Source organism: Haliotis cracherodii, unplaced genomic scaffold (assembly GCF_022045235.1).
Source record: "Haliotis cracherodii isolate W230 unplaced genomic scaffold, xgHalCrac1.p SCAF_6, whole genome shotgun sequence".
NCBI classification, from domain to species: domain Eukaryota; kingdom Metazoa; phylum Mollusca; class Gastropoda; order Lepetellida; family Haliotidae; genus Haliotis; species Haliotis cracherodii.
In genome coordinates, this window is record NW_027266319.1 from 46,577,002 (window position 1) to 46,599,059 (window position 22,058).

Consider the following 22,058-nt stretch of genomic DNA (forward strand, 5'->3'; position numbering starts at 1 on the left):
CTGATATCGTTTTTATCCGTTGGCTTTATCCTGCCGAGAACCTACCAATTATATGATAAACTTTATTATCAGGGCAGTGAGGTAGCCCAGTAGTTAAAGCATTTGTTCATCACAAAGACCCCAGGTCGATTCCCCACATGGGTACAAGTTAGACCGAGGCAAGGGCATATCAGCAATGTCTACATTGTCGACTCCCGAGGTCTTGCTTCCCTAACCACAACCGAGGAGGAATGCTTTATCTCACTTATAAACCGCTTAAAGGCAAGAACTGACAGAAAAAAAAAAGAAAACACCGAGATACCTTAAAGTGAAACAATACAGTAGTGTTGAGGTATAAAAGAGCTGCAATCAAAGCATGCGAGAGAAAGAAACAGGTGCAGCTTGACAAAACAAAGTCATGACATCTAAAATTGAACATTCTCTCATTACCAGCCCAAGTGAGGTGAAACTAAGTTTAACGTCGCGTCCAAGATTATGGCAATTATATAGTGGTGTGTGCTTGCTTGCTTGTTTGTTTGTTTATACTAGTCCCGACTGATGCCGATTTACAGTACTAGCCCACTGAGATACCATGCCGCAGTTTAACACGAATACCCCGATACCCAGACACAGTATACTGACCAGTCCTTGTTTAAGCGCCAGACAAGGTAACAAACTCCGTCTTTTTTATGAGGCGGCGGGGATAGAACCCCGGACCTTCTCTACGGGTGGACGCTCTACCTATACACCACTCGTGGCTCAGTGGGAAAACAGTGTGTAACACTAAGTGGAAATTCCATCTGCTACTCAAATCACCAGAACTTACCATCACAAAGTAAAACCTCATACCAGGTCTTACAAGGAAGAAGGAAAACTCCCAAGAGGTTATTACAAGATAGAAAGATACCTACAGTACAATAGACAAAGGTGGCAGTAGGCTTATAAATGGTTTTCTTGAACATAAGGGTGAGTGAGTGAGTATGGTTTTACGCCGCTTTTAGCAATATTCCAGCAATATCACGATGAGGGATACTAGAAATGGGCCTCACACATTGTACCCATGCCGGGAATCGAACCCAGGTCTTCGGCGTGACGATGTAGACTGATGGTTGTAGCTAGGATGGTCAGATATAGTGTGTTGATGGTAACTATGATGGTCAGATGTAGTGTGTTGGTGGTGCCTAGGATGGTGGGATATAGTGTGTTGGTGGTGCCTAGGATGGTCAGATGTAATGTGTTGGTGGTGCCTAGGATGGTCAGATGTAGTGTGTTGATGGTAACTATGATGGTGGGATATAGTGTGTTGGTGGTGCCTAGGATGGTCAGATGTAGTGTGTTGGTGGTGCCTAGGATGGTCAGATGTAGTGTGTTGATGGTAACTATGATGGTCAGATGTAGTGTGTTGGTGGTGCCTAGGATGGTCAGATGTAGAGAGTTGGTGGTGCCTAGGATGGTCAGATGTAGTGTGTTGGTGGTGCCTAGGATGGTCAGATGTAGTGTGTTGTTGGTGCCTTCAATGGTCGGATGTAGTGTGTTGGTGGTGCCTGGGATGGTCAGATGTAGAGAGTTGGTGGTGCCTAGGATGGTCAGATGTAGTGTGTTGGTGGTGCCTTGGATGGTCAGATGTAGTGTGTTGGTGGTGCCTAGGATGGTCAGATGTAGTGTGCTGGTGGTGGCTAGGATGGTGAGATGTATAGTATTTGTGGTGCCTAGGATGGTCAGATATAGTGTTGTTGGTGCCTAGGATGGTCAGATGTAGTGTGTTGTTGGTGCCTTCAATGGTCGGATGTAGTGTGTTGGTGGTGCCTAGGATGGTCAGATGTATTGTATTGGTGGTAGCTAGGATGGTCAGATCTCGTGTGTTGTTGGTGCCTAGGATGGTGAGATGTTGTGTGTTGGCGGTGCCTAGGATGGTCAGATGAAGAGAGTTTGTGGTAGCTAGGATGGTCAGATGAAGAGAGTTTGTGGTAGCTAGGATGGTCAGATGCAGTGTGTTGGTGGTGCCTATGATGGTCAGATGTAGACTTATGGTTGTAGCTAGGATGATCAGATGTAGTATGTTGATGGTAACTATGATGGTCAGATGTAGTGTGTTGGTGGTGCCTAGGATGGTGGGATATAGTGAGTTGGTGGTGCCTAGGATGGTTAGATGTAGTGTATTGGTGGTGCCTAGGATGGTGGGATATAGTGTGTTGGTGGTGCCTAGGATGGTGAGATGTAGTGTGTTGGTGGTGCCTAGGATGGTGGGATATAGTGAGTTGGTGGTGCCTAGGATGGTGAGATGTAGTGTGTTGGTGGTGCCTAGGATGGTGGGATATAGTGTGTTGGTGGTGCCTAGGATGGTCGGATGAAGAGAGTTTGTGGTAGCTAGGATGGTCAGATGAAAAGAGTTTGTGGTAGCTAGGATGGTCAGATGCAGTGTGTTGGTGGTGCCTATGATGGTCAGATGTAGACTGGTGGTTGTAGCTAGGATGGTCAGATATAGTGTGTTGATGGTAAATATGATGGTCAGATGTAGTGTGCTGGTGGTGCCTAGGATGGTCAGATGTAGACTTGTGGTTGTAGCTAGGATGATCAGATGTAGTATGTTGATGGTAACTATGATGGTCAGATGTAGTGTGTTGGTGGTGCCTAGGATGGTGGGATATAGTGAGTTGGTGGTGCCTAGGATGGTGAGATGTAGTGTGTTGGTGGTGCCTAGGATGGTGGGATATAGTGTGTTGGTGGTGCCTAGGATGGTCGGATGTAGAGAGTTTGTGGTAGCTAGGATGGTCAGATGAAAAGAGTTTGTGGTAGCTAGGATGGTCAGATGCAGTGTGTTGGTGGTGCCTATGATGGTCAGATGTAGACTGGTGGTTGTAGCTAGGATGGTCAGATATAGTGTGTTGATGGTAAATATGATGGTCAGATGTAGTGTGCTGGTGGTGCCTAGGATGGTCAGATGTAGACTGGTGGTTGTAGCTAGGATGGTCAGATGTAGTGTGTTGATGGTAAATATGATGGTCAGATGTAGTGTGCTGGTGGTGCCTAGGATGGTCAGATGTAGACTGGTGGTTGTAGCTAAGATGGTGAGATATAGTGTGTTGATGGTAAATATGATGGTCAGATGTAGTGCGCTGGTGGTGCCTAGGATGGTCAGATGTAGACTGGTGGTTGTAGCTAGGATGGTCAGATGTAGTGTGTTGATGGTAACTATGATGGTCAGATGTAGTGTGTTGGTGGTGCCTAGGATGGTGGGATATAGTGTGTTGGTGGTGCCTAGGATGGTCAGATGTAGTGTGTTGGTGGTGCCTAGGATGGTGGGATATAGTGTGTTGGTGGTGCCTAGGATGGTGAGATGTAGTGTGTTGGTGGTGCCTGGGATGGTCAGATGTAGTGTGTTGGTGGTGCCTAGGATGGTGAGATGTAGTGTGTTGGTGGTGCCTAGGATGGTGGGATATAGTGTGTTGGTGGTGCCTAGGATGGTGAGATGTAGTGTGTTGGTGGTGCCTGGGATGGTCAGATGTAGAGAGTTGGTGGTGCCTAGGATGGTCAGATGTAGAGAGTTGGTGGTGCCTAGGATGGTCAGATGTAGTGTGTTGGTGGTGCCTAGGATGGTGGGATATAGTGTGTTGGTGGTGCCTAGGATGGTGAGATGTAGTGTGTTGGTGGTGCCTAGGATGGTCAGATGTAGTGTGTTGATGGTAACTATGATGGTCAGATGTAGTGTGTTGGTGGTGCCTAGGATGGTGAGATGTAGTGTGTTGGTGGTGCTTGGGATGGTCAGATGTAGTGTGTTGGTGGTGCCTAGGATGGTCAGATGTAGAGAGTTGGTGGTACCTTGGATGGTTAGATCTAGGTCAGATCTAGGTTGTCAGGTGTCAGTTTATGCCATGTATGTGCAAATGATGCTTATTTGCCAGCTATAATCCGAGGACATTTACATTCATAACTAGCTAGGATGTTCAGATGTAGTGTGATGGTGGTGCCTAGGATGGTCAGATGTAGAGAGTTGGTGGTGTCTAGGATTGTCAGATGCTAGGATGGTCAGATGTAGTGTGTTGGTGGTGCCTAGGATGGTGAGATGTAGTGTGTTGGTGGTGCCTAGGATGGTCAGATGTAGTTTGTTGGTGGTAGCTAGGATGGTCAGATGTAGTGTGTTGGTGGTAGCTAGGATGATGAGATGTAGTGTGTTTGTTGTAGTTAGGATGATCAGACGTAGTTTGTTGGTGGTAACTAGGATGGTCAGATGTAGAGATTTGACGGCAGCTAGGATGGTGAGATGTGGTCAGATGTTGTGTGTTGGTGGTGCCTATGATGGTCAGATTTAGACTGGTGGTTGTAGCTAGGATGGTCGGATGCTAGGATGGTCAGATGTAGTGTGTTGGTGGTGCTTAGGATGGTCAGATGTAGTGTGTTGGTGGTGCCTAGGATGGTCAGATGGTGTGTGTTGGCGGTGCCTAGGATGGTCAGATGAAGAGAGTTTGTGGTAGCTAGGATGGTCAGATGAAGAGAGTTTGTGGTAGCTAGGATGGTCAGATGCAGTGTGTTGGTGGTGCCTATGATGGTCAGATGTAGACTTATGGTTGTAGCTAGGATGATCAGATGTAGTATGTTGATGGTAACTATGATGGTCAGATGTAGTGTGTTGGTGGTGCCTAGGATGGTGGGATATAGTGAGTTGGTGGTGCCTAGGATGGTTAGATGTAGTGTGTTGGTGGTGCCTAGGATGGTGGGATATAGTGTGTTGGTGGTGCCTAGGATGGTGAGATGTAGTGTGTTGGTGGTGCCTAGGATGGTGGGATATAGTGAGTTGGTGGTGCCTAGGATGGTGAGATGTAGTGTGTTGGTGGTGCCTAGGATGGTGGGATATAGTGTGTTGGTGGTGCCTAGGATGGTCGGATGAAGAGAGTTTGTGGTAGCTAGGATGGTCAGATGAAAAGAGTTTGTGGTAGCTAGGATGGTCAGATGCAGTGTGTTGGTGGTGCCTATGATGGTCAGATGTAGACTGGTGGTTGTAGCTAGGATGGTCAGATATAGTGTGTTGATGGTAAATATGATGGTCAGATGTAGTGTGCTGGTGGTGCCTAGGATGGTCAGATGTAGACTTGTGGTTGTAGCTAGGATGATCAGATGTAGTATGTTGATGGTAACTATGATGGTCAGATGTAGTGTGTTGGTGGTGCCTAGGATGGTGGGATATAGTGAGTTGGTGGTGCCTAGGATGGTGAGATGTAGTGTGTTGGTGGTGCCTAGGATGGTGGGATATAGTGTGTTGGTGGTGCCTAGGATGGTCGGATGTAGAGAGTTTGTGGTAGCTAGGATGGTCAGATGAAAAGAGTTTGTGGTAGCTAGGATGGTCAGATGCAGTGTGTTGGTGGTGCCTATGATGGTCAGATGTAGACTGGTGGTTGTAGCTAGGATGGTCAGATGTAGTGTGTTGATGGTAAATATGATGGTCAGATGTAGTGTGTTGGTGGTGCCTAGGATGGTCAGATGTAGACTGGTGGTTGTAGCTAGGATGGTCAGATGTAGTGTGTTGATGGTAAATATGATGGTCAGATGTAGTGTGCTGGTGGTGCCTAGGATGGTCAGATGTAGACTGGTGGTTGTAGCTAAGATGGTGAGATATAGTGTGTTGATGGTAAATATGATGGTCAGATGTAGTGCGCTGGTGGTGCCTAGGATGGTCAGATGTAGACTGGTGGTTGTAGCTAGGATGGTCAGATGTAGTGTGTTGGTGGTGCCTAGGATGGTGGGATATAGTGTGTTGGTGGTGCCTAGGATGGTCAGATGTAGTGTGTTGGTGGTGCCTAGGATGGTGGGATATAGTGTGTTGGTGGTGCCTAGGATGGTGAGATGTAGTGTGTTGGTGGTGCCTGGGATGGTCAGATGTAGTGTGTTGGTGGTGCCTAGGATGGTGAGATGTAGTGTGTTGGTGGTGCCTAGGATGGTGGGATATAGTGTGTTGGTGGTGCCTAGGATGGTGAGATGTAGTGTGTTGGTGGTGCCTGGGATGGTCAGATGTAGAGAGTTGGTGGTGCCTAGGATGGTCAGATGTAGAGAGTTGGTGGTGCCTAGGATGGTCAGATGTAGTGTGTTGGTGGTGCCTAGGATGGTGGGATATAGTGTTTTGGTGGTGCCTAGGATGGTGAGATGTAATGTGTTGGTGGTGCCTAGGATGGTCAGATGTAGTGTGTTGATGGTAACTATGATGGTCAGATGTAGTGTGTTGGTGGTGCCTAGGATGGTGAGATGTAGTGTGTTGGTGGTGCTTGGGATGGTCAGATGTAGTGTGTTGGTGGTGCCTAGGATGGTCAGATGTAGAGAGTTGGTGGTACCTTGGATGGTTAGATCTAGGTCAGATCTAGGTTGTCAGGTGTCAGTTTATGCCATGTATGTGCAAATGATGCTTATTTGCCAGCTATAATCCGAGGACATTTACATTCATAACTAGCTAGGATGTTCAGATGTAGTGTGATGGTGGTGCCTAGGATGGTCAGATGTAGAGAGTTGGTGGTGTCTAGGATGGTCAGATGCTAGGATGGTCAGATGTAGTGTGTTGGTGGTGCCTAGGATGGTGAGATGTAGTGTGTTGGTGGTGCCTAGGATGGTCAGATGTAGTTTGTTGGTGGTAGCTAGGATGGTCAGATGTAGTGTGTTGGTGGTAGCTAGGATGATGAGATGTAGTGTGTTTGTTGTAGTTAGGATGATCAGACGTAGTTTGTTGGTGGTAACTAGGATGGTCAGATGTAGAGATTTGACGGCAGCTAGGATGGTGAGATGTGGTCAGATGTTGTGTGTTGGTGGTGCCTATGATGGTCAGATTTAGACTGGTGGTTGTAGCTAGGATGGTCGGATGCTAGGATGCAGTGTGTTGGTTGCAGGTAGGATGGTCAGATGTAATGTGTTGGTGGTGCCTAGGATGGTCAGATGTTTTGTGTTAGTGGTAGCTAGGATGGTGAGATGTAGTGTGTTGGTTGCAGGTAGGATGGTCAGATGTAATGTGTTGGTGGTGCCTAGGATGGTCAGATGTTTTGTGTTAGTGGTAGCTAGGATGGTGAGATGTAGTTTGTTGGTGGTAGCTAGGATGGTCAGATGTAGTTTGTTGGTGGTAGCTAGGATGGTCAGATATAGTGTGTTTGTGGTGCCTATGATGGTCGGATGTAGAGAGTTGGTGGTAGCTAGGATGGTCAGATGTAGTGTGTCTGAAGAAGGAAGGTGGGCCAGATATAGTCGGGAGTCAGATGTAGTGATTCAGGAGAAGGAAGTTGAGCCAGAAATAGTCGGGAGTCGTTGTAGTGTGTCTGAAGAAGGAAGGTGGGCCAGATATAGTTGGGAGTGAGATACAGTGTGTCAGGATAAGGAAGGTGGGCCAGATATAATCGGGAGTCAGATGTAGTGTGTCAGGAGAAGGAAGGTGGGCCATATATAGTCGGGAGTCAGATGTAGTGTGTCAGGAGAAGGAAGGTAGGCCAGATATAATCGGGAGTCAGATGTAGTGTGTCAGGAGAAGGAAGGTGGGCCAGATATAGTCGGGAGTGAGATACAGTGTGTCAGGATAAGGAAGGTGGGCCAGATATAATCGGGAGTCAGATGTAATGTGTCAGGAGAAGGAAGGTGGGCCAGATATAGTCAGGAGTCAGATGTAGTGTGTCAGGAGAAGGAAGGTGGGCTAGATGTAGTCAGGAGTCAGATGTAGTGTGTCAGGAGAAGCAAGGTGGGCCAGATATAGTCAGGAGTCAGATGTAATGTGTCAGGAGAAGGAAGGTGGGCTAGATGTAGTCAGGAGTCAGATGTAGTGTGTCAGGAGAAGGAAGGTGGGCCAGATATAGTCAGGAGTCAGATGTAGTGTGTCAGGAGAAGGAAGGTGGGCCAGATATAATCAGGAGTCAGATGTAATGTGTCAGGAGAAGGAAGGTGGGCCAGATATAGTCAGGAATCAGATGTAATGTGTCAGGAGAAGGAAGGTGGGCCAGATATAGTCGGGAGTCAGATGTAGTGTGTCAGGAGAAGGAAGGTGGGCCAGATATAGTCAGGAGTCAGATGTAATGTGTCAGGAGAAGGAAGGTGGGTCAGATATAGTCAGGAGTCAGATGTAATGTGTCAGGAGAAGGAAGGTGGGCCAGATATAATCGGGAGTCAGATGTAGTGTGTCAGGAGAAGGAAGGTGGGCCAGATATAGTCAGGAGTCAGATGTAATGTGTCAGGAGAAGGAAGGTGGGCCAGATATAGTCAGGAGTCAGATGTAATGTGTCAGGAGAAGGAAGGTGGGCCAGATATAATCCGGAGTCAGATGTAGTGATTCAGGATGAGGAAGGTGGGCCAGATATAGTCGGGAGTCATATGTAGTGTGTCAGGAGAAGGAAGGTGGGCCAGATATAGTCGGGAGTGAGATACAGTGTGTCAGGATAAGGAAGGTGGGCCAGATATAATCGGGAGTCAGATGTAGTGTGTCAGGAGAAGGAAGGTGGGCCAGATATAGTCGGGAGTCAGATGTAATGTGTCAGGAGAAGGAAGGTGGGCCAGATATAGTCAGGAGTCAGATGTAATGTGTCAGGAGAAGGAAGGTGGGCCAGATATAGTCGGGAGTCAGATGTAGTGTGTCAGGAAAAGGAAGGTGGGCTAGATATAGTCGGGAGTCAGATGTAGTGTGTCAGGAGAAGGAAGGTGGGCTAGATATAGTCGGGAGTCAGATGTAGTGATTCAGGAGAAGGAAGGTGGGCTATATATAGTCGAGAGTCAGATGCAGTGTGTCAGGAGAAGGAAGGTTGGCCAGATATAGTTGGGAGTCAGATGTAGTGTGTCAGGAGAAGGAAGGTGGGCTAGATGTAGTCGGGAGTGAGATAAAGTGTGTCAGGAGAAGGAAGGTTGGCCAGATATAGTTGGGAGTCAGATGTAGTGTGTCAGGAGAAGGAAGGTGGGCTAGATGTAGTCGGAAGTCAGATGTAAACACTTCATAGGAGAACAAAGACACATTAGTATACATTTAGTATTTATTTCCCCAAAATATATAAATGTCCTTGAGTTGCATAACAACACAATGCAGTTTAAGGAACAAATATCAACAAACCTAAAGAAAAATATTATGTGTACAGAAAACAAAACACAGAAAAACATGTATGCATATATTGTCAACATCTGGCATAATCAGCTAATATGAATCATCTCTATATCCAAACACAAATCAATTGCCATTTTCAATGTCATATCTAGTGTTTAAGTTGTTGTTTCGAATAATGCTGATAATACTATCAATAAAAAATTTAGTTGAAACACTACCAAAAGGAATACGGCTTATTATCTCCATGTATTTCTTGGCTGATATGAGCCCTCAGACAAATACAGGCAAACAAGATGTCAATTATGCAAAAGAACAATTCAATAAACAAACATGATCACAAAGAAAAACAACAAACTGATCAGCTCTCCCAACAGGAACATTCATTGTGCAAGTCAGTACTTAATGTGCTGTGTACCAAACATGCCTACAACATGAGCAATGGTCAACCAAGAAAAACAGGAAATGGATTCTGTACATCTGTGAGTTTTTGCGCCATGATTTATTGCGAATGACTAACAATTTGTTATGGCTGGCATAGTCTGTCTAACTGGGTGTTATGCCAACAACTTGATGAGATGTGGCAGGTTTGTGAAGGTAGACTATTGACACTAAGTGACAAATGTAAATAGGGAAACACGGATGTGTGTGATTAACTTATAATCATGTATGGACTGGTTTCACAACAATATGCCTCCTTATGTCATTTGTTTGTTGTTGGTCGGCAAAAGTAACTGCATCATGAAACTATTGCGCGGGTGTATCACTAGCAGTCTTCACAGTGCTCTCCTGCTGGCAAACCTTTCAAGATTTACAGTAATTAGAAGTACTGGGCCTAGATTTTTCGAAACGATCTTTGCTGAGATAAATCTTAATAACTTACATTCAAAGATAAGATATCTTAAGTTTAAGATGAGAAAGATTTTTGAAACTATTGTAAACCTGTAGCAGATCGTACAGAGCTACGATAGTTATCGTAACTCTGACAGAGAACTCATTCGTGTTAGAGATTGAAAAAGCGGGGTGTTTCTCAGTGACGTCACCCGATTTCCCCACCGCTAGTAATAACAACATGGAGAAGTGACAAGGAATTTATGATCACATTGTCAGGTCGCACTGTTTAACATGCAACTATTTGTGTGACATTCCGTACAATCCTCTATATGTCCTACATGTAGTTGTTTGTTCTTATGATAAGAGATGACTACCCGGACACAAATAGCATTCGTGTGCCATGCAAAGGCATTTTTACCACACTACAGCTACAAGAATTGAAATATTGTGCATAAAAGATATTTTACTGCTTTCCCTTCAAATGGTCCTCTCGCGAGCGCGCAGAACTTTATGTGGACACGCTGCATGCAAAGTCAAGGACGAAAGTAAGGGACGTTATTCTAAATGTGAATGACTAGATGAGACCTTTGATGGAACAGCAGGCGTTCAGCATTTAAGATGCGTGTTTAAGTCTGATTTTATGTGATGTATACTGGGGCTATCTAGATCCATAATTCTTTTCATAATTTAAAAGTGACACTAATTTTCATTCGCAAAGAGAGATAATTTAGGAATTGTCAAGTTATGTTGTCACATCGAACATGCCACAAGTTAATGTGAACATACATAGAGTAGTCCTTTTCTATCCTTTTAATTAAGTAGAGCTAATAAACTGATTTGTCTGATTTTTTCTGTCAAAATTTTAAAAAATTGCTATATGTATAAATAGAATATATCTATGCCGTTAATCATCTGTTGCAGACAATATTTAATCACTTGTTATCCAATATTTGTCTTTCAATAACATAGATGGCTTACGTGTTGTTTTTAAAAGGAAACAAAATACTTAATATATTCTTTATACAGTCAAGTCTCGTTAATCCAACACTCGTTTATTCAACACAAATGATGGGAACCGATTTAATCAGTGCTATTTAGACCCGTTAATCCGACAGTCTCGCACTCCGACTCCGACACCGACATACCTAATTTGCAACGAATTGCTGAAATCACTCATTAATCAGTCTCGTTAATGCGACACAGTGATCAGCGAGTAGCTGCATATTTTAACGGCTGCAGAGATAAACTTGCTTTAGACTTTAGAGGTTGCATGATTAGAAAACATATTCCGCTAACAATGTAACACTACAATATGAATATTTCTTTTTTCCCTTTTTTATTACAAGCTCCTTCCCAGCGCGTGACACCTTAGTTACACTCCCGGTAACATAGTATAGAGAGCTCCAGGAACATACTATCGCTGTGAGGAGCTTGGCCGGGCGATTAGAAAGGGAAACCACTCTCAGTTAGAGTACGAACTAAGATTAGCTGCCCCCGAGTTATCAATAAGGTCACGGTCATTAATATACCCAGCCAACACCTTCCGTTTTTATCCTTCCTAAATTTTCAAAAAGGTATGTTGTTTCACACTTCTTCAGCATGGACTCGGGATAGAAATGTATTGTAAGCCATGGACTCGATAGTTATGTGACTTGTGATAGTTATTTCTGACTTGAAATCTTTAATGCTCTGGGGTTTTACTTTTGAAATGTATCAAATGATTCACTGAGCACATATCATGTGACAGCATGTGTCGACCACACGCTGCTAGTGTAATGCTGTTGCTGCACATGCAAGCATATTTATGACCATTAGATGAACCCATTTTTAACAGGGGTACAGGTATCAAATAAAAATAACCTATTTGAATAATGTGTATATTAGTCTAAGAAGATGTTGATTCATAACTCGGTTCATGACCATAAATTCAGTCTTGATGAGAGGAGTAAGATTTCAGGGGATCCGTCGAAAAGTAACACCTCGGGGCTTTCAGCACTCTCCCCAGTCAGGTCATCCTACTCCCATTGAGAAATGTTCTTGGTTGTGATACAAAAGGATGACTTGTGACAACATACACTCACAGGTAGCGAGCTGGAACGTTTTGCCATGCAAGGATAAGAATGTCTGTTAAACTGTCCATGTTACATATTTCAAGTACAGTCCCATATTGAACAATGTAATTACAACCACTTCGACAAGGACACAGTAACAACTATGAGCAAATTAGATCAACAATATTTATAACAGTCATCTGAAAACAAATACTTAATGATGTCATCCATCTGCTCCCTGACTCTGGTGATGTCACATTTAATGTGTAATGGCTGTTATGGAGAACACACAACTAAAAATCACAATTCAACACCTCAGAAATTGTGTGGAGAAATAAGGTGAATTTCATAAAGGACAAAAAAACATTTCCATGAAAGTGATGAAAGATGGCCAAATGCATAAACTTTCATATGATGAAGGACATGAAGGAATCTGCTGCATTGTTTACATAAATAGTGAGTGTGTGTTATCATATATACTTGGCTCAAAAGAAAACTTTGTAAGTGAAAATCTTTATGATAATCAACAGACTTATGTAGCAAATGCTTAAACCGACACTCTCCCAGCACAATGGAATGTATAAATATGTATGGCTACAATCTGGTCAAACAGCTCAACAGTGATCACAGTCTCAGTTGCATTAGTCATTCTGTACAAATTCACAATTTCTTCATTCATGTTATGTAACTTCTAAATACCACCAATGATTCAATGAATGATTGAACAAAATTAGATATGGTATAATGTACCAACAATTGATGGTGCTTGTTGGAATGAGAAGGTGAGTAAGTTTGGTTTAACACTGCTTTAAACAGTATTCCCCTTATATATTTCGGTGTGTCAGCTTAATATTAAAGGAAAGTCTAAGGTGACGCAGGTCTCAGACGTTTACCACTTCGGTGAGACCCACGAGCACGGGTATGGTGCTGACAAACCTAGAAACATAATCGGGGCGAACCAGGATTCAAACCAACAATGGCAGGTTTCTGGTGTCCCCAAGGGATGCAACTCTGCACATCGAATTGCGATGCCTCAGACGCCCCATGAGTGAGTGCATCATTCAGTTTGTTCATGGCTAACAAAATAAACAAGCCTAATGTTTGCCCTGGTACTACTACCATTGTTCTTGTCGTTCTATGTTTATCATCTTAACAGGAATTCAATTATCATAGACCTTATTACTTTTAAAAGAACAAAGAGCAAGGAGATTCTGTAGCTCACATTCTTTTATAACATACAACAATATCTTTGCAACATTATCACTTTCGAATATGACAAAAGAGAACCAGTAGTTTCTGCACCACAGACAACCTGACAGTTTGTAGCGGGAAGATGCACCGATGCATCAGTTGGTCACAATTATTTTACAGCTCGATACAAGTATCGATCAGATTCGCACATTGAGTAAAAAGTATTGATTCTGACCTTAAATGTATTCTTTAATAAATGTTACACCATACACTAATTACTAGTGAAAATGAGCGGTGAAAATGTAAATATTTTCAATCATTGTGCCATAATTGACACTGCAAACTGTAAATCGTTAGTGTGCCAGTATTTGGCCATCCGGTCTATAAATAAGATGGCTTACGCACCACAGATAAGAGGACATGCAAGTATAGTGATACCTATCGGATCGCACTGTTAGTGTATCGTCCAAGCCCTACTGACGCCAAGTTCATGTAATGTTTGTTCTGACATACACAACATATATTTTGCGACAAATCAAATTCTGTATAATCATTTGTTATAAAATCATGCATGTGAAAAAAGGGACAAACTATTTAAAGAAAACAATGTAACAGGTTTCATTGCTGGAGAAAATAAAAACATTACATTTTCAACATATCAACAATGTCAACATCAGATCAGAATCTTGTTACGGTTGTTGTCTCAAAATGTTGGGTGACTATTGAAATAACTACATTTTATTAGAACAAATTAAGGTGTGAGAGAGTGAGTAAATTGGCTAAATTTTGTTTTTAAACAGCATTTCAGTAATATCATGTCAGATTGATGTGGATGAAAGTCCTGCAGATCTTAAACATTTTACCCTTTTTTGTGAAACTCAAACCTATAATCATAAACAAGGCAAATCTGGGATTCAAATGAAATTTTAGTCTCTGCACAGCGAACTGTGGTGCCTAAGCAAAGACGACTGGTCCACTGAACTGTTTGTTGCCTATTTCCTGCTAGGAAAGCATGTAGCAGTACCCACATGTTGAAGAAGATGATGAGGGTCTTGCATAACTGACTGCTGATGGTTCGTGAAAGTCGCTGGACTTATATCGCTGGATATATTTATCTTGCACATACTGTCAGCACCTATGTCGCACACTATTTACGTTGAATATTTTGTAAAGCCAAAAAATCATTCCTTATAATAAGCAGAAGAAATAACACTCAGTAGAAAGTATTTGTTGCATCTATCATAATTACAGATGTTTGTCTTTGAATTTTGATATGTCTTAAAGCTCTGGATTTAAATATCTAGTCAGTTCATAATGTCTTCAAAAAATATATTAATACCATCTCACATACAATGCATCCTATCATGCCGCAGGTATTTGCTAAAACATTAAGCAAATAACAGAATACATTCTGGTACTCATGTCACCAATAGTGTTGAGTACATTATGGGATATAGGTCAACCACCAACATTACCCCCTGAAATCACTACCTATTATATGCCTTGGGGAAAGGCTGAACTCATCGTAATCATGACATAGTTAATATACACACTGCATCAGCTACACTATAAACCCCTTTACTCTAATACATCAGTGTATACATGCTTCCCAACAAGCTATTATTGATCTGTTACATGTTGACACTGTTTAGAAGTTCATTTAGAAACAACAGTTATAGTTTTATTCCTCTTCTTGGCATCAAATGTTTAGATTCCGAGAAAATAAATGTCCAGAAGGCTACAGTTACCAAAGACACATGAAGGTAACTTTTGCAAACATGATTAGCTTTTGGAAAAATATCAAACAAAACACAGAACGTAAACCAAACACTGTCAAACAAAGTTGCTGAATGACCCTTTTCTGGTAAAACTTGCAACATCAAACAATAGTTATCATTGTGAATAATTCTAAGAATACCACCTCTATCACATCAGTTGCCAAAAATTCCTGTTTATGCTGAGAACAACACTATAAATTTTCAACAGACATCCACTACACTGCCAACATATCCATAGTTGTGAGGGAAACCCTATCCCTTGCCAGGGGTGCCACCGCGCATGCGCAAGGCGGGAATCCAGTCACTTCTTTCAACCCATTACTCTCATCAAATAGATGCAGATATTTGAGGAGGTGGGAGGGATTAATTCCTGATGTGATAGAGGTGGTATTCTTAGAATTATTCACAATGATAACTATTGTTTGATAATTCTGTGGAATACCTCACCTCTATCACATCAGTTGCCAGTATACACCAGAGGGACCTGCGGGTTCTGGTATCTAGCATCCCTTAGATATTTGGCTAGTGGAGTGGTAAAACCAAGGGTTATATGCCAAAAAAGGGGATCTAAACAGATGTGTCTACTTACAAGACTTAGACATAGAGAATTTTCAAAACGTCATATGATGGGTATATATATATATATATTCCCTTGTGGTACTTAGACATATTATGACGTCACTCCCTGTGATGACATCATTTCCGGTGATGACGTCATCTGTGACGTCACTTCCGGTGTTACACCATGCCCATTGTGGTATATGTCTTCTATTTTCTCGTATCACTATGACGTGGTTTACCGTTATGCCCTTTTGGATAGTGATATTTAATGTATCTTGACGTTATTCCGGTGCGATGTCCTCTATGACGTCACTTCCGGTGGTAGTACATCGATATTTCCTATCATGTTGATTACCGTAGATCACTTAATCCTTCGATCTCTGATTTCAGTTGCCATTTGCCCTGTTTTACTAAATCAATAGCACAGTCAAGTTACCCTGAGTTCATGAGGTATTTCTGAAATCTTGAGATCCATGCCTTGGAGAGCTTGTCAAATTTTTCTTTTGACAGATGCTCGCAATAGCTGCACCTTGACTTCTGTGTGCAGCTGCTTTTCTTGCATGAGAGACATCTAGGGTGAGGGTCACCGGGATCCTGGTGTTGCCCATAGCCCGAACAGGCTTGTAGTCTATGAATCTTGAGAAGATCTAATGTGCTTGTAAGCGTGGAACTCAATCACGTGTTCGGATGTGCAACAAAAATTTTCCTTGTTGTCATCTGGACACACAGGAAAGAAGTAACTAGATTCCCGCCTTGCGCATGCGCGGTGGCGCCCCTGGCAAGGGAAAGGGTTTCCCTCACAACTATGGATACGTTGGCAGTGTAGTGGACGTCTGTTGAAAATTTATAAAAATTTATAGTGTGGTTCTCAGCATAAACAGGAATTTATGGCAACTGATGTGATAGAGGTGATGTATTCAAAAGAATTACATGCATTTAACCAAACCAGTGTGGGATTTACATGGTATCCCAGTGGGCAAAACATCCAACCTTTGGAGAAGGTTTCAACAGACAAATTCTGTCTGTGATTGTCCCTGGTCTGGTCATCCAAGAGTCTCCACAAGGAACAACGATCAATATTTGACAGCACTCAGGAACAGGCAAACCATAGCCAGATCACCAGGAGAGGCACCACATTACAGGCGCCTAGGTATCGGTGTCAACAGTGAGCCAATGATTGAGGGACCATGGCACCAGAGCAAGAGATCGTGCTGTCCAACCTCCTCTCAGAACAGACAACATTTAACATTCCCATTCAAGTATTCTCTGATGTGTCTAGCTTCAATATGTCCTTCAATGATGGCTGTAGACCAGTATTTTGAAGACAGGGAGAGACACTTGAAGGCAGTAACTGAGCATGATCATGGTGGCTCTGTGAGGTTCTGTGGGGGCATAAGCATGAACAACATGACAGACCTTCTTTGAAGTGACTATGACTGGTGAAAAGTACAGAGATAACATTGTACCAGTTGTGTCTCCAGGTACTGAATGTCATACAAGTTTCAGGACAATTCCAGACCACACAGAGCTAGGATTGTGACAGCTTACTCATGTCAACATTTGGTGAGATATACAGACTGGCCAGTGTTATCCCTGACCTATACCCATGTGTGACATGCTTGGACAGTGGCTCTTTGGGAGAGAGTGATGCCCCCTGTCATGCTTAATGACCTTCAAGCAGCCTTGCTTCAGGAGCGGCAAAACATCCCCAAAAGCCAGATAGGGATACATATTCGTCAACTGCACAGATGTTGTCAAGCATTGATCTCTGCTAGGTGATCAGTGTGTGTTTGATATCACAACTTTCTTGAACACTACATTTAAAAATCAAATTTTGTAAATGTTACGTTTGATTTGATATAGTCTACTTCTTTCACTGTTTAATGTTCACATTTTTGTAGTGTGTTCTTAACACTTCAGTGTTTTATATATTGTTGTATTATTATCCTACCAGATAATGGTCTGTAGCCTTATATATACCTAAACTTTTGAAGCCAAGTTTTCAGTTGACGGATCACCTTTGTATGTACAGGTATATTTTGTTCAGTGGCAGATTTCTATAGGTTACTCGCTGTAAACTGGTGTACCTTCAAATAGCTTTAACAAATGTTGCTTCAGGATATTGGTCTACACCTTTTTCTATTCAATTAGTTTTTGGTCCTAAAAACTTGACCTATATCCCATAATATACATTAGGTAAACTAACTGCCATTAAAGGTTTTGTTATGGTTACACAAACAATATATTTAACTTGTCACTACTTCCGTGCTAAAGATGCGCAACTAACCAAACAAATACCCCCAACAAAAAACCCTCTTGAGTTAAATCCTCCTTCAGTCTATAGCTGATATGCCTGCTAGAGGAGAAGAGTAAGTTAACACCTGCAGCAGGAAGAAGGGGGTTACACCACTTGCTCCTTCTGGTCACTGCCTCCTGCTGCTGCTGTGATGCCTGGCTCCTGGTCCAGAGGTGCCTTCAGTGGCACTGCTGCACTCTCTGTACTAGGGCTGCTGACTTTGCTCTTATCATACGACCTGGAAGTAACAATAACCAATCTCAAATTCATACTTACTATTCAAATAAAATACATATCTATTTTCTTGACTCATTCTATATGTTAAATTGTTAGTTTCTTACCTAGCAGCTACATCAGAATGAGATGATGCAGAACATTAAGATCATGGCTGTCTTTGGGCATATTATATTTCCTAGATTGAGAAACAGGCCAAATCTTCAGGCACATAAGGTTTATCATGTAACTGTTGAATATTGTTACTGGGAATATAGCAGGTATTAATTACAGTGTTTCCCAACAAGACATGAAACTTCAACAGTGTAGATAGGAAGATTAGATTACTTGAAAGCAAAGACAAAATGAAAAGAAGATGGGAGAAGATGTTGTGCTGTTCCCCTTACTCCTAACACTGACACATTCAAACTGATGTAGCATGTCATGGTATCAGTCTCGTTGGGCTGTGCCAGTAATGACAAGATGCACTGAACAGAGAGAACTGACTTTTACTCATGGCCTTATTCTCCAAATGAGATCAGTTGCGAGAGATTTCTTATACTCTCCCATCCTGTGACACACATCACAATGGGGTAAGCAATTTGGAAATTGTTATAATAACCTCATCATATAACTATCAATTTGGAAATAAGGTCTGTGTTGTTTTCTGTCATATCCATGTGAGTGTAAATGTATGTGCACATTTAAATTTCTCCATAACTGAGCAATATTATTATATGCACATTTGACCAAAAACTCTTATATGGGACATTCTCAGAAAATGCTGGCATTTGAAATGACAAAAATGACCAAAAAATAATAAAATCTGAAAGCATGATCATAATACAAAAATTAAAACATTACCACTTGTGAATTTTGAAAAATTAAAATTGCACCTCAATTCCTAAATGTGTTTTTTATACACATTATGGAGAAACAATGATAATTAAATAATTGTATGACCTGATTGGCGACCAACATTTTGTTATATTTCTATTGTTGTGAAGTCTCCCATTTCACTTTTTAGAGCAAAATGCAAATAAAGTAGGAATTATCAAACAATAGCTATCATTGTTAATAATTCTATGAATACTATTCTATTTAATAATTGTGAGAAATCCTGTATTTTGGCTGTCATCACACTATAAAAATCTTCAGATTTTCAACAGATGTGCTCTTTACTGTCAACTATCCATAATAAGTTGTGCAAGGAATAGTATCTTGCTACCTGTATCTCATGAATATATGTAACGTGGGAAAACCTCACTTCTTTCCAACATCAGTTCCATCTATATGCAGATAATTGGAGGTGGTGTGTGGGATCTCATGTAATAGAGGTAGTATTCTTAGAATTTTAAATAATGATAACTATAATGATCAAAACCCCTATTAAAGCATTGGCAGATTATCCCAGAAGGACTGTTGGGGTCTGACATCCCAGGATAGTAAAAGTTGATTGTGGATACCTAATGGCTCAAAAACCTCTTCATTCTGGTGTTTGACCAATATCAAGCATACATAGAATCAAATCACCTCAAAAGGACTAAATCTAAGAATGTGAAAGACATTGGCAAATATATAATAAACTTTCGCAGAACCATTATATTTGCATGCTAATCCCACATCATCGAAGGAGTGGGAACAACCAAGACACAAGAGACTGGGCTGCCACACAACACTCCCAGAGAGTAAAGCCAAAGTAAACCTGGTTGAATGTGACCATTGAGGAGTAGGCAATATCTGGAAATGTCTATGAAAAGAACATTTTGCCAATGTTTGACCCACTAATTACGATCATCCAGTGTTATCCATAGTGTGTAGGCAATGCCATCCGTTGTACTGGTCTTCTAGACCACAGACCCTCTGCATGGAGTCTTTTCGAACTTGTTAGTGTTGACAACCTGCCAATTGTTGAAGGTGATTCTGGAGAAATTGTGCTGTGGTGAACCTGCTTCTAGGCCAGTCTAGCCAGTCTAGGAGTTGTCACCTTCGGAGAGCCGGAGCATGGTTTCTTTTGTCTTTAGGCCAGTTTGGTGAGATTGGGTTGTTGCTCTTAAAATGACTCAACAATAAACATTGTACTGATTTGCTGTTTGAGCCAAACCACCCTGTATTGTTCCTGTGGCTCTAGCCACCTCAGTTTCAGTTAAATGGCGTCTAACCATAAGTTAAATCGTACTGACTTCAACTTCTCTCTCCACTGCCGGTATTTATACCATTTGAATGCACATGATGAGTTTTGTTGCATGAGTATGAGGTAACATTTCGCATGGTGTTTTCAAGGGTGGGAGTATCTGGACGATTTTATCCCAGTGAACTTTTCTGCCAGGTTTGATTACTTGTTCACATAACATTCTGCTGTGGATCATTTTATAAATTGCTACTTGTGTTTAAAAAATCATTATTTCGTGGAAAGGTACAAGGCTTTTAAACTTTTGACCTTAAAACTTTGGTTCATACAAGCTTGAATGGGTTGAAGTTGAAGTCTTCCCCTGTATGTCATATCTTTCAAGGGCTTCAGGTTCCCTAGTAACAATACCCATCAACTTAGAAAGTGATTGGGTCCCTAAGTCACACTGAAAATTATCCATGGAGACCTTTGGTAACATTCTTTCGGAACAACATCAATAATGCTGAGGGGTGTCTCGAAGACTCTTCTGATGGCTGGAGACGAATCTCTGCTGTGACCGTAGAAAGGGAGGTGAGAGTCTCTACCTTTTTCTTGACAACCTCTTTCATATTAGCCAACTATTTCTTCTTAGCCAACTCTTTGCTCTCAGCCTTCTTCCAAGATTCTGACAACTTCCAAATAATGTGCAAGACAACTCTGAAATAAATTTGGATGTTGTTCCTTGCACACAGATGAAAGAAGTGAGATTTCCCACCTTACACTGAGCAAGTGGCATGGGTAGCAAGATGCTATTACATGCACAACTTATTATGGATAGTTGACAGGACAGAGGACTTCTGTTGAAAATCTGAAGATTTTTATAGTGTGATGACAGCCAAAATACAGGATTGATGGCACAGATGTAATAGAGGTTTTGTATTTGTTAGAAATATGGGTTTTTCAGATTACTGTTTTCAGTCGTACAAATGGGTATCTCTCATAACCTCACGTCTAGTTGCACGTTTAAAAGGAAGCCAGAAGCTGGAATGTTAACATTAAACTTGTTTCCGCCCGGTTGCACATGCACCTCCCTATGACATGTCACAAATCTCGAAGAATAAGCCATCAAGCAGGACTGGACTGGATTACTTCCCTGTGGGGATGGCTGGGTGGGAACGTACGACTGAAAACAGACCAATAAAACATCGTTTTTATCTGAAACACCTATGTTTTAGTCTGTTTTCAGTCAACAAATGGGTAGAATTCGATGGAACACTGGAAGGAGGGTCGGGAAAGTAATCAGGAAGTGACCTCTTTCATGTCGAATGTACCAAGTACCTCACCCCTGTAGTGACAATAGAACATTCAACCAGATGCACGGACGAGACAAGTTGTTTATCACGAACTCACAGCATGGTTAATGCTCTTCGACCCACAAGTAACTATCGATGCAACAGGACAACTGCACACGTCAGTTGAATTGCGATCGAAGTGTGGTCGGCATATAATTTAGTTACAGAACAACTCACCATAGTCAAGGTAACTAAAAATATCATGGTTAATGCTCTTCGACACACAACTAATTATCGATGCGACAAGACAACTGCACACGTCAGTTGAATTGCGATCGAAGTGTGGTCGGCACATAATTTAGTTACAGAGCAACTCACAGTATACAAGGTAACTAAAAAATACGAGCAGTACTATAAAGTATGGAAAGACGATGCATACACTGTATAACCATAATGAAAAAGCCGAAGTACTGCACAAAACAAAAAACCATAAGAATGCGTACATTCACCAACAGCTTTTATTGTAACATGTTATATGGCAGGAAGTGTCGAGCAAAAAGACCAAAGTGAATAAAGCACAAATTCACTGTCTTTTCTGAAAGATCTGTTGTGCCACCACGAGTGGACCAAACTGTTTGAGTCCTTCAACATCTTCTGTTGAGATATCTCTGAGATAATGCGAAGCAAACACTGAAGTAGATCTCTATAAGCAT

At 41.9% G+C, this 22,058-nt stretch overlaps 2 protein-coding genes across 5 annotated transcripts in view; both read right to left on the reverse strand.

The window, feature by feature from the left end:
* Nucleotides 1-1,011: 1,011 nt before the first annotated feature.
* LOC139446459 (mucin-3A-like) lies at nt 1,012-16,042 on the reverse strand. Its single transcript, XM_071227773.1, has 4 exons — nt 15,964-16,042; nt 4,271-6,266; nt 1,753-3,824; nt 1,012-1,655 (listed from the first exon to the last, which is right to left on the reverse strand). Exons 1-4 carry the CDS (start codon nt 16,040-16,042, stop codon nt 1,012-1,014), a joined length of 4,791 nt encoding a protein of 1,596 aa, XP_071083874.1.
* A 214-nt stretch (nt 16,043-16,256) lies between these two features.
* Nucleotides 16,257-22,058, reverse strand: part of LOC139445055 (molybdate-anion transporter-like) — a 79,098-nt gene continuing 73,296 nt past the window's right edge. The window contains exon 13 of one of the 4 annotated variants that reach the window (XM_071226124.1): nt 16,257-17,968. In XM_071226124.1, coding sequence (XP_071082225.1) covers nt 17,836-17,968 — 133 coding nt within the window. In that variant the 3' untranslated portion in view covers nt 16,257-17,835. The remainder of the gene's footprint in view (nt 17,969-22,058) is intronic. The other 3 variants (XM_071226125.1, XM_071226127.1, XM_071226126.1) reach the window with 3 other exon arrangements.